The 12,500-nt window shown below is 49.9% G+C and overlaps 1 protein-coding gene across 5 annotated transcripts in view; it reads right to left on the bottom strand.

Annotated features, from left to right (window-relative positions):
* The window catches only part of LOC309697836 (nucleolar protein 4-like), a 114,265-nt gene that overhangs the window by 87,229 nt on the left and 14,536 nt on the right, over positions 1–12,500 (bottom strand). For all 5 annotated transcript variants that reach the window (XR_014273934.1, XR_014273935.1, XM_082520017.1 and 2 more), the window contains exons 2-3: positions 4,528–4,680; positions 1,507–1,618 (exon numbers count right to left, since the gene is read on the bottom strand). Coding sequence is in view for 3 of the 5 variants with exons in the window: in XM_082520017.1 (XP_082376143.1) it covers positions 1,507–1,618; positions 4,528–4,680 (265 nt within the window). In the remaining 2 variants the exon portion in view is untranslated. The remainder of the gene's footprint in view (positions 1–1,506; positions 1,619–4,527; positions 4,681–12,500) is intronic.

Genomic DNA, 12,500 nt, shown 5'->3' with positions numbered 1-12,500 from the left:
CCTCTCCGAGAGCCATCCAGCGTCAGATACACTCCGTGTGTGTGTGTGTGTGTACAGGTATTACCATCTTTGTGGGGACAGACAGCGCTCATGGGGACCCGGTCTGGGTCAGGCGTTCATTTTTGATGGTTTGGGTAAGCGGCTAGGAAAGCATTATGTCAATGAGATGTCCCCACAAGGATATAAATACAAACGTGCGTGCGTGTGTGTGTGCGTGCACGTGCGTGCGTGTGCGTGTTGGGATTCACGGGTCTTGCTCTGAGAATCAGTTGGACGCTGTGACTGGGAGGTTGTTGCTGCACAGAAACTCGATGGGTGAAAGTCGCTGTGATGGCGTCCGTTTGCTCCTCTAATCCACAAACCTGTCAGGACTCCTCTTCACACCCCCACCCCACTCCTCCCCAGACTCTGTGGAAAATGAGCGTTTCCAGGCCCATTTTCTTTGTTAAAGCCATTAATTAGGCTAATTGAGGAGAGAGACGGGACAATCCAATGACTCCTCGATTTAATGAAGGGAAGACGGCAGAAGGGGAAAAATGGGGGAAGGGATGGAGGAAGGGTGAAGGGAGGGATGGTGGGATGGGACAGGAAGCCAGCAGCAGTGGGGGAGGATAGAAGAGCTCGAAGCCGGATGGATGGATGGAGGAAAGACAGAAGTCTTCTGCAGCACGCACATGATCAGGAGAAGTGTAACGCTCCCTGCTGCAGAAGCATTCAGAGCTTTAAAGCTGTGTGTGTCTGTGAGCGCACAGGTGAGCTTCAGAGCAGAAAAGCTGCTCCTGCTGATGGACGCTTCATCTGTGCACTACTTCGACACGCTCGGGTGTTTCTGTGTTCCCGTGCGCACTCTGGCGTTTTGTATTTTAGCCGTGTGAGGCTGATGTAAGTGCGACAAACATCTTAAAACTTTAACCAGCGTCTGCTGAGAAGGTGAAGCTGTGTTTATTCACAGAACAGATGCTGGAGACTGGAGGCGGCACAGAACGTGAGGAATGTGGACGTCCGCGTCTCTCTGCGGACTTCTCGGCCTCGGCCGTCTCATCGCTTTCGTTTCTCGTCTCTGAACCGAAGCAGTAAGAGTCAGACGCTGTCACGATTTTTCCCCACAGCGCAAAAATGTTTTAACACGAGCGTTTCCATCGTGAAGCGGCTCCAGCTCCGTTTGCTCTTTACACCTCGTGTGAGAAGAAAGATTTCCTGCAGGCATGCAGCGCTGCGAGTAGCAGCGAGAATCTCGGAGTGTTTGTTTTTATGTCTAATTGTGTTTGTCGGGCGGCTGCAGAGGCTTCAGAGCCGCCGTGAGCAGCTCCTCATCAGCGTGACGGACAGGCGCCTGCTTTTCAAACTCCAGACATTTCCCTCAGTTCTTAGAGGCTGTCGGCACAGGAGGACAAATCTGGTGGTGCACAGCACGAGGCTCAAACATGAACTTTCCCCGAGCCTCGTCCTCCCGTGCTCCTGTGTTTCAGCTCTGCAGCTCAAACCCAGGGGAGACGCCGTTTGTACCTTTGCAGTCCTGCGTGGTGGTGCTGATGTGCATCCTCTTCTGACACTCGCCGCAGCTCATCAGGAAGCGAGTCACCGCCTCTCTGGGCAGGAAGGCGTACGTCTCCGCTATCTGAGGGAGAGAACAGAGACAGAGAGGAAGAGGATGTTCAGTCAGACTCTTCATCGAGTGTCTGAGATCAGGGAAAATGCGTCCACGTGTCGCTACGTTTCGTCGGTCTCTGTCATCGTGTGTTCAGGAAACAAAGATGGCAGATCAAAGCTTTAATGAATGAAACGAACGCTGCCTTTGACCTCCGGGTGACCTTCACCTGGTGGGAGGCGAACAATCGCCATGCCGCTGCAGTCGATCTGAGTCGATCTCTGCAACAGCTGACCCGACTCAGCAGGTGACATTTCAGAATAAACGCGAGGCAGCTGAGCGGCTGTTACACGGTTACGACAGTTCTGGTTGCGCCGCGGTTTCCAGACTTTTTAGCCAATAAGTGTGCGATATCGCAGTCGGACCCGCCCTTCAATCATCACGTCTGCTTCCTAACACTAAGCTGGGGACGGCTTCAAAACAGGACGTCCCTCACCGGCGGTGACATCACTGACAGCTGACACCATAAACTCTGTTATCAGCAGAAGAATCAAACGCCGTCGGACACGTCGGCGAACCAAGGCCCAGAAATGACTCTACAGGTATGCTTCATCATCTTCATCAGTATTCATTCTTCATCTTTAAATAAAAGTGAGAAAATAAAGTTGAATAAAATGAAATGTTTGCGTTTGATTATTACACAAAAAATCGACTCAATCCAAGAAAAACTTTCCACACGCTGACGAAGACGCGAGGTCGATGAACGCGTGGGAGGAAATCAAACATTTATTCAGGAAAAGGAGCACAGAGGAGGAGGAGGAGGAGGGTGAGAGGAATTGAATGGTGGTTGCTGTGCAGCACGTGTGTGTGCGAGGAAGCAAATGTCACTCACACACACACTCTGGGCTTTGTGGCATTATGAGGCCCTGCTGTGTTTGCTCGATGGGTGGAAGTTAATGTGCACGAGGCAGAAGATGACTGATGAAGATGACTGATGAAGATGAACGAATGAAGGACGAGGAGACGAAACAAAGAAAGAAGAAATCTGTTCCAGCCTCTCCTGCACTGCAGCGGATTCACCAGCAGAGGGCAGTGTCAGCAGCTGAGACTGGCCTCTGAGGCCTGTCAGCGCTCCTGCAGCAGCTCTGCAGGCTTCAGAGTTTAACGCTCAGAGAACCACAGCGAATAAAAATGAAAGAGAAACAGGAAGTCCTGAGCACGCAGAGCCCATTCCACGCCCTGTGAAACAGGGCAGGATTCACGTGCAGAACGCAGTCACAAAGTCAGACTTCCACCCTGAAACTGCCCGTCACAGCTCCCTGCAGCTTCTTCTCTCAGATTACTACCCTCAGCACACGCGCCTCATCGGGAACATCTGTTCAAAGATCTTCGTCCAGCTCATCTCATGTGTTCCCTCAGCTTTGATCGCTTGTTGTCAGCTTCATATTAAGAGCTCATCCTTCATCCTCTGCGTCCAGCTGCTTCATGGTGCTCACCGATCACCTTCATTTATCCGCAGCTTCATTTTCAGTCGTTAGTACTTCAACTTCAGATGAACAATAACAAGTTTTATTCTCAGTTTGACCTTTAGCCAGGTAACGCTGACAGGTGGACACCAGTTACCTGAGATCATCTAACTGTCCTGATACTATTGTGTGTGTGTGTGTCTGTGTGTGTGCGTGTGTGTGTGTGTGTGTGTGTGTGCGTGTCTGTGTGTGTGCGTGCGTGCGTGTGTGTGTGTGTGTGTGTGTGCGTGCGTGTGTGTGTCTGTGTGTGTGTGTGTGCGTGCGTGTGTGTGCGTGTGTGTGTGTCTTTGCGTGTGTGCGTGCGTGTGCGTGTGTGTGTGTGTGTGTGTCTGTGTGCGTGTGCGTGTGCGTGTGTGTGCGTGCGTGCGTGCGTGTGTGTGTGTGTGCGTGTGTGTGTGTGTGTGCGTGTGTGTGTGTGTGCGTGTGCGTGTGTGTGTGCGTGTGTGTGTGCGTGTGTGTGTGCGCGTGTGTGTATCACAGGTCAGCTGAGTTCAGTGCGTGAACGCTGCAAGTTTTAATACTCAGCACTCATTCTTGATCCTTCTGGTGCTGCTGAGCTGATTATTGATCAAGTGACTGAAATAAGCCGCAGACGAGAAAAGACACCGTTTAGGTGACGTCATCACGCCACCATCACGACGTTCTGTGATGAACTGGCCGGTCAGACTCAAGCAGGTATCTGATCACACATGTGTGACACACACGCTCCTCACAGATCTTACAGCTCGCTGGGTCCATGTTCGGCTCCTGTGGTAGCGCCCTTATGTCGATACCCAACCCCACAAAGGTGCAGCAGGCGCCTCACGATGAGGCTCAGGCTGCTGCGATGCAGAGGACGAGCAGCCTGACAGAGCTGAGGGGAAAGGAGCCTTCAAGCATCACACACATAAAATGAATGCCACCTCGCTGTACCGACAGAGGGCAGCCAGAGGGAGTGCGCAGCCGCGACGCCTTATCGACTCACTGATCTGTTTATTTGGACCAAAGAAGCTCTGACGAAGCTTCGAAATCAGAGATTTGACTCGTTTACAGCCAAAAACAAAAACCTCAGAGCTGCGGGTAAATTCTGCCATGTGTGGAAGTCGCTCATTTACGTCACTCAGAGTTTTCTGTTCGTCCCGATCGGCTCGTGAGCACGCTCTGAAGGAGGACGCCCACCGGGCCGCAGCGAGGCTGCTGGGTTAGCATCAGAAACTGAAAGCAGACGGTTGTTCTCTGCCCCGAGACGCTCAAAGAGGAATGAAGCCCAAAGAAGAGGAAGAGAGACGGAGAGAGAGGAGCTCGGGTTAAGCAACAGACAGCACGAGTTGTGAAAGAGAGAAATGGCGAGCAGGGCGGAGGTGGGAGGGTGGTGCGAGGCGGAAAGACCACAGAGAGCCACAGAGGACAGGAAGCGGGCGGCGGCGTGCTCACAGCTTTGTAGGTCTTCTTCTGGCCGGCGTGCTTCGGTGCTTTGCCGGGATCGCCGCTGATCTCCACGTGCATGGCGTAGATGATGTCAAAGAAGTCCTCCACCACCGCCACGCGCTTCAGGAACGAGTCGACCGCCGAAACGCCGTCCGCACCCTGCAGGGAGACAGAGACAAACTCTCAGTTCATTCACACTTTTTGACCTTTGACCTAAAGCTTCACAGACGAGAGGAGACGTGGACGGAGGCAGACGCCTGCATCACGCCGCCATCAGCTCTGTGAGCGTTCACTAAACACCTGGTAAACATTCAAAAGGACAATAAAAAGAAATCAATAGGTTATCAATATGTTATCAATACGTTATAAATACATTATCAATATGTTAACACGACATGAACTCTGCTGAACGAAATGTTACAGATACCAAAGAAATCCATCACCATAAGAACAAACGTGACTCCTGAAGGGTCAGCTCTGAACTTCAGGAATAAAAACAAAAGACTGCTGAAGAAATCAATCAATCAATCAATCAATCAATCAATCAATCGATCGATCAATAACCAGCTTTACAGACATGAAGGCAGGAGGTCTGCCAACCATTGAAATGATGAGAAAAATCCCTGAATTTATAACCAGTCCAAACATTGGAAAAGGGAACTTCCTGTTCGCCGACCTGCTGCAGGTTCAGTGTTTAAACATCTCACTTCCTGTGCTGGTTCATCGAGTGTAATTATTCCTGCGCTCTAATTACTGAGCCGCTGTGAACTCACAAAGATTTATTAACAAAGCCTCCCAACAGATACAGACTCCTCCCCCTCTCCTCCGCCTCACACCGAGGGCTGGGAATAACAGGGAGCCACGCGGAGCTCTCGATTTCCCACAAGGCCGTGGGAGTGTGAGGTGTGTGCCAGCAAAACAAAGAGGTGCTCTGAAGGGAGGTAAAGAGAGAAAGAGGTACACAACACAGAATAAATAATAATAATGGAGTGCATTTATATAGGGCTTTTCTAGGCACCCAAAGCGCTTCACAATGCCACTGTTCATTCACTCTCACACACTGGTGGAGGCAGCTACAGTTGTAGCCACAGCTGCCCTGGGGCAGACTGACAGAAGCGAGGCTGCCATATCGCACCATCGGCCCCTCTGACCATCACCAGTAGGCGGTAGGTGAAGAGTCTTGCCCAAGGACACAACGACCAGGACAGAGAGCCCGGGGTTCGAACCGGCGACCTTCCGGTTACAGATAAGCTTCCCAACCCCCTGAGCCACTGTGAACAATCCTTTTTTCCCACAGCACACAAACTCAGCACAGCGAGGACGCGTGAGCCGGGCTGGAGGTAAAGCCGGGTCACTGACAGCACGGCTGGATTTGTTTGTTCTGAACAATCTTCTAAAACACGGCGGTAAAAGCCACCGCTTCCTTTCAGAAATTTCACAGTAAAATAAAGATGACACAGAGCACAGCATAAGAGACTGAAACACTGCCCGGAAGACTTTCAAAATTAAAGCTGTGAATTTACCAGAACAAAAGGGGAAATTACTGAGACACAAAACTCAAATGTGGGAGGATTTAATTTACCTCTAAACTAAATTCTCTGAATCGTCGCAGCTTCCTGCTCCTCTCCCACTCTAACGAGACCGCGATCTCTAAACTGATCCTACATCTGGGACGGTTTGACCCCAGTGACCATGTACTGCCATGTTTGCAAGTGATCCTGTATCATCAGGAAGAACAGGGGAAACCTTCCATACGTTACAGTGGCTGCAATTCAGCCGGCACAGCAGCAGGTGGCGCCCCCTATGGGACAGGGAGGACCACAGGGGCGCGCTGAGGCTGTTTTCCCGCCTTTAAGCAGACTTCTTTTGACTGGCTGCCACACAAACAGCTCGTAGCGCCTCCTGCAGGCCCCCGGCTGAAATGCAATGACATTAACAGGAAGTGAAACGGCTGCAGTGTTGGATACAGAGGCATTATTCTGAACTGTGGATCATGCTAAGCTGCTCTGGCAAACAGGAATACAGCATGGAGGTGGCCATGATCAGAACAGCTGCTTTAGTACATTTGTGAAAAGCTCCCAGTCTTCCTGGACCGTCACGCCTACCCAACAGGAAGGCGTGACGTGAAGTCTCCAACTTCCAGGAAGTCCAGCTGGAAGTTGGAGTGATTAGAAGTTCTCTGAGCTTCCTAAATGAGCTCGGAGGTGATAATCCTCTGTGGGTTATTTCGCTTAACGAGCTTTTGTGTGTGTGGGCGAACACATCGATCAGCGGAGCCTCGCTGTTAACACGCTGCACAGAAACAGGAAGTGGAGACCGTGAGCAACCTGAAACATCGAGGCCTGCCTGCAGGCACATTTCACCTCAGCGTCATGTGACCAAACCTGTTATGATGTATGTGAAACATCCAGCGTGGCGGTGACAGGTGTGTGTGTGTCGGAGGGTGGGGCCATTATTGTAAAGCAGCAACGTGAAGAGTCAATGAGCAAAAGCCTGTTGCTCCTCTCTCTCCTCACACACACACACACACACACACACACACACACACACACACACACACACACACACACACACACACAATTAGGACACCATATCTTGACCCATTACCTCCCCCTTTCCTTCTAGGGGTGCAGGTAATAAGTGTTGCTATGGTAACCAGCTGCAGCTTATCACAGAGGAGACATTTCTAATGTGCAACCCCCCCCCCCCCCCCCCTACCCCCAGTGCCATTACAACTGCTTGGCAAAGAGGAAGAGGAGGAGGATTGGCTGGAAGAGAGGAGAACAGGAGAAAGTGGGACAGAGGCGAGGAGACAAAAGAAAAGAGGAAGGTGGAGGAAGGTGGAGGAAGTGATGGTGATGGTTGGAGCTGAGAATAAACTGTAATTACAGGAGGCTGATTGAAAGATGGAAGCCATGTTTAATATGAATGTTCATTCACACATTCCACTCATCAGCCAGTCCCATAGACTCCAATGAGTACAGTCCAGGTGTGTGTGTGTGTGTGTGTGTGTGTGTGTGTGTGTGTGTGTGAGTGGAGGTGAGAGAGAGCATGGGGACGCCTTAGAGCACCACACACACACACACACACACACACACTCTCTCTCATTGTAATATCTTAGTGAGGACATGTCATTGACAGAATGCTTTCCTTGGCCAGTTTCCTGAAACATCAAAATGAATGCCTAACCTCACCATAACCTGACTGTAAGCCTGACATTAAAACCACATTTTGAGTCTCAAATACCTTCAAACTTGTGAGGACAGTTGGTCCCCACAAGTATAGGAACATATACTAGTGTGTACCTGTTTAGACACAACAATGTCTAAACAGGTACACACACACACACACACACACACACACACACACACACACACACACACACACTCCCTCTGCAGCTATATTGGGCTGTGTCCTCTCTGCGGGGTCTTCTCATTAAAACATTTCTGTTTCTTTGACCCACTTTTAGGCCTCTGCATGAACACTTTCCCCACCAGTTGATTTTCAGGTGTGAACTCACCTGCACAGTGTCCCCGTGAAACACACGTTTCATATTTGATGTTTGTGGCGTTGAGGCCCACGCAGCGGGCTCTGAAGCGTCCATATTAATGAGGCCCATGTTTACACACTCGTTCATTACCGCCAACACTCAGTGTGTTCTGAATGTGTGAGTGACACCAGTGCAACGCACACACACACAGTTATCTGCACCGTCCAGCTGTTTATGCTCAGAAGAGGATGAGAGTCCACTCTTTTCACAAAGCTGCAGATAAAAATAATAGAAATGTGTAAACACATTATAATGCACTGTGCAAAAGTCTTGAGCCCCATCTGTGGACCGAGTCTTTGTCTCCAGGGGCCGAGTCTTTGTCTCTGTGAGCAGAGTCTTTGTCTCTGCGGGCCGAGTTTTTGTCTCTGCGGACAGAGTCTTTGTCTCTGCAGACCGAGTCTTTGTCTCTGCGGACAGAGTCTTTGTCTCTGCGGACAGAGTCTTTGTCTCTTATGGACCGAGTCTTTGTCTCTTATGGACAGAGTCTTTGTCTCTGTGGCCAGAGTCTTTGTCTCTGCAGACCGAGTCTTTGTCTCTGTGGCCAGAGTCTTTGTCTCTTATGGACCGAGTCTTTGTCTCTTATGGACAGAGTCTTTGTCTCTGTGGACCGAGTCTTTGTCTCTTGTAGACCGAGTTTTTGTCTCTGTGGACAGAGTCTTTGTCTCTGTGGACAGAGTCTTTGTCTCTTATGGACCGAGTCTTTGTCTCTGTGGACCGAGTCTTTGTCTCTTATGGACCGAGTCTTTATCTCTTATGGACCGAGTCTTTGTCTCTTATGGACCGAGTCTTTATCTCTTATGGACCGAGTCTTTGTCTCTTGTGGACCGAGTCTTTGTCTCTTGTGGACCGAGTCTTTGTCTCTTGTGGACCGAGTTTTTGTCTCTGCGGACCGAGTCTTTGTCTCTGCAGACCGAGTCTTTGTCTCTGCAGACCGAGTCTTTGTCTCTTATGGACAGAGTCTTTGTCTCTGCAGACCGAGTCTTTGTCTCTTATGGACAGAGTCTTTGTCTCTGCAGACCGAGTCTTTGTCTCTTATGGACCGAGTCTTTGTCTCTTATGGACCGAGTCTTTGTCTCTGCAGACCGAGTCTTTGTCTCTGTGGCCAGAGTCTTTGTCTCTTATGGACCGAGTCTTTGTCTCTTATGGACAGAGTCTTTGTCTCTGTGGACCGAGTCTTTGTCTCTTGTGGACCGAGTTTTTGTCTCTGTGGACAGAGTCTTTGTCTCTGTGGACCGAGTCTTTGTCTCTTATGGACCGAGTCTTTGTCTCTGTGGACCGAGTCTTTGTCTCTGCGGACCGAGTCTTTGTCTCTGCAGACCGAGTCTTTGTCTCTTATGGACAGAGTCTTTGTCTCTGCAGACCGAGTCTTTGTCTCTTATGGACCGAGTCTTTGTCTCTTATGGACCGAGTCTTTGTCTCTGTGGACCGAGTCTTTGTCTCTGCGGACCGAGTCTTTGTCTCTGCAGACCGAGTCTTTGTCTCTTATGGACCGAGTCTTTGTCTCTTATGGACCGAGTCTTTGTCTCTGGGGGCCGAGTCTTTGGTGGTCCTGTGTAGAATTATTACAGCAACTGCTCCACCTCTTGCTCTTCTCTTCGTTTCCACGGCGCTGCCTGATCCCTCCATCCGAGCCTCCATCTCTCTGCTCTGACCTGCTGCACCTTCACCTCCACCCTCTTATTATCAGCAGCCTCGCTCTCTTGTTTCCCCTCTTTCTGTGCCTCAGCTCAGCTTGCCATCCCATTTCCAAACCAGCCTGTTGCTAGGATACACACAGTGTCCATTCAATGAAAACTGAATGCCCCCCTCCACACCATCACCACCACCCCTGCTCTTCAGCCTCCACCTCTGCCCGTCTTCATCAGCACACACACACACAGCCCTCAGGTTCCACGATGCAAAGCAGGAAGAAAAGATCCGCCTCCAACAAGAGCATCAGGAAGTGGAGCGGTGTTAATATTTAATAGACGCATCACATCAGGGACATTTTAAGCAACAACACGTGAGAAACAGCGTGAATGAAAGGAAACCGTCTGCCGCTCTGCAGTCCACGGAGACGTGGCGGTGCACCAGGCGAAGCGTCCACAGGACATTTAAAGGTTTCTGCCTCGAGGCGCTTCAGTATGAACCAGAACACCTGATACTCGCGTGATCAACACGTGAAGCTGCTACCTATTTAAAACCCCTCCCACCAGCTGCCACTGCCCAATCCTGACCCAGCAGCGCCTCACCCTGCCGTCTCTCCAAACCACAACCTAGCGGAATCCGAGCAGCTCGAAGAAGCAGACGACGTCTCAGTTCTACAAACAAGTGTATTTAAGCCCTCGCGAGGGAGGGAGGTGGTCACTGACCCACCGCTGATCATGCGAGTCGTCACGTGAGCCAAAGTGCGAACAAAGTGTGGGTCATCAGCACCAGAGCTTAACACCGAGGGTGAAAACACTGTGATAGACCTGATAAGTAAGGTGGGGATGGCCACTTTTAAGAGCTTTCTTTGCATGTGTGTGTTCCTTTTCGACTCTCCGCTATTTGTTTTTAGGACTGATGAAGCTTCTGGGATGATCTTCACAAACTTAGGGAAGTCAAGTTTCCTCCTTTTTCAAGCTCCTCAGACTATTGTGACTGTGAACCTACACAGATGTGGATCTGACAGAGTGTTTGTCCCTAAATGTGATCGTGTACCTTTGTTACTTAGCCAACAAGTGCGCCTGAAACAGAGACGCCAAGGTCCAAACAGGACTGTAAGAAGCTCCTCGCTAATAAAAGTGCAAACTAAGCTGCCACTGCTAATGAGGAGCGGAGTCTCTAACGTGAAGCGTTATGTTTGAATCAAAGCAGTGAGACACAGGCAGCACCTGACAAACAGCCATGTACGGCCTGATGAGAGCGCCACGCTTCCACGTGTGTGACCAGAGCGCCGACAGTCTGTGAGAAAGGTGTGAACACACCGGGCTCTGCACCGCGGGTTTAACGCAGGCTAAAAACAGCTCGGCTCATTCAAAGGAAAAACAAACGAAGCTTTCATCAACTGCATCTGTCACGCTGCTCCTTAGCCAACAAACAGCGCTGCTGCTGTTTGTTGGCTAATTAACCTCCAACCTGGCAGCAAAAATAGAAGCTTCACCTGCTATCACAGAAACCTCGCCCACCACACTTCTTTTAGACTTCAAACTTCTGCTCAGCACAGCCTCTCGCCTGCTTCTGCTCACTTCACCGTTTCCCCAGAGTGGACAGAGCAACACGCTGATGAGGAAGACGGCCTCCGAAGCTCCACGGGATCAGATTTCACACACACACACAAAAAAAGAAGAAGTGTTTCTGCTGTAATCCAAGAGATTTATTAGGTGCGTGCGTGCGAAATCTTCATAATGAGGCATAATCATCAGGACCTCTCAGTCCTGTTAGAGTCCAGACCCAAAACCTGCCAGGCAACCAAGAGCGCTGCTGCCCCAGTTCAATAAATGACCTTTCTGAGTATCACGGCGCTCTCAGAGTCACAAACCTGTTAAATAAGCATTACAGGTAGAAGAGGTTCAAACCTGTCTTTGACATTAATCTTCTATTTTGGATTCCATATCACTCAGCCAGATGCTGCTAATCAGTGCTCAGTAACATCCAATCAAAACCCTAGAATCTCACTGCACACCAAAATGAAGCTCCGCCTCCTCAGACGCTCTGTTAGTACAGTGACCTCACAGCCACCGTGATATTGGTCACATGATGTCATTAAAAATGCTCCAGAAGACTCCAACAGCACAAACACAGTCCAGAGGTCCAGCTCAGGTGAAGCTAGCAGCTACATCCACCTGTCAGTCAAAGAGGCCACGCCCCTAATAATGAAAATAGGTGAGTTATAGAAGCATTGTGCCCATGTATGATCCACAGAGACCAATCAGTTTGTGTATACATGTTTATTTTAACATGGGAGTCTATGGGACTCACTACCGCCCCTGCTGGACATCAGAGGAACTGCAGGTTGGATGTTCTGACGCAGGGGTCACCAACACGGTGCCCGCGGGCACCAGGTCGCCCGCAAGGACCACATGAGTCGCCCGCGGGCCTGTTCTAAAAATAGCTCACCATAACAACTTACCAGTAAGCTGCATCTATTTTTATTTTTTCTTGCTATTTTTTTTAATCACAATTGCATTGGTGTTAATTTGTTAGAGATAATATATAAAAAAAATGTTTATTATTAAATATTAGATCATGATCTAATATTTAGTGCTAGCTGGTCTCCACGGAAACAGTTGCCGTGAAGACCAGCAAAGGCAAAGGTGAGGAGATGAGGAAAACATGGCGGAAAAAAGGAAGAAAACATCATTTTCACAGTGAATGGGAGGAAGAGTTCTTTTTTACCACTGTGAAAGATTCATGTGTGTGTCTCATTTGCGGGGCGACTGTGGCAACGGCAAAGTGGCACAATGTG

Source organism: Aulonocara stuartgranti (genome assembly GCF_965226115.1).
Source record: "Aulonocara stuartgranti genome assembly, chromosome: 20".
In the NCBI taxonomy this organism is placed as follows: domain Eukaryota; kingdom Metazoa; phylum Chordata; class Actinopteri; order Cichliformes; family Cichlidae; genus Aulonocara; species Aulonocara stuartgranti.
This window is presented reverse-complemented; position numbering and strand designations above follow the sequence as displayed.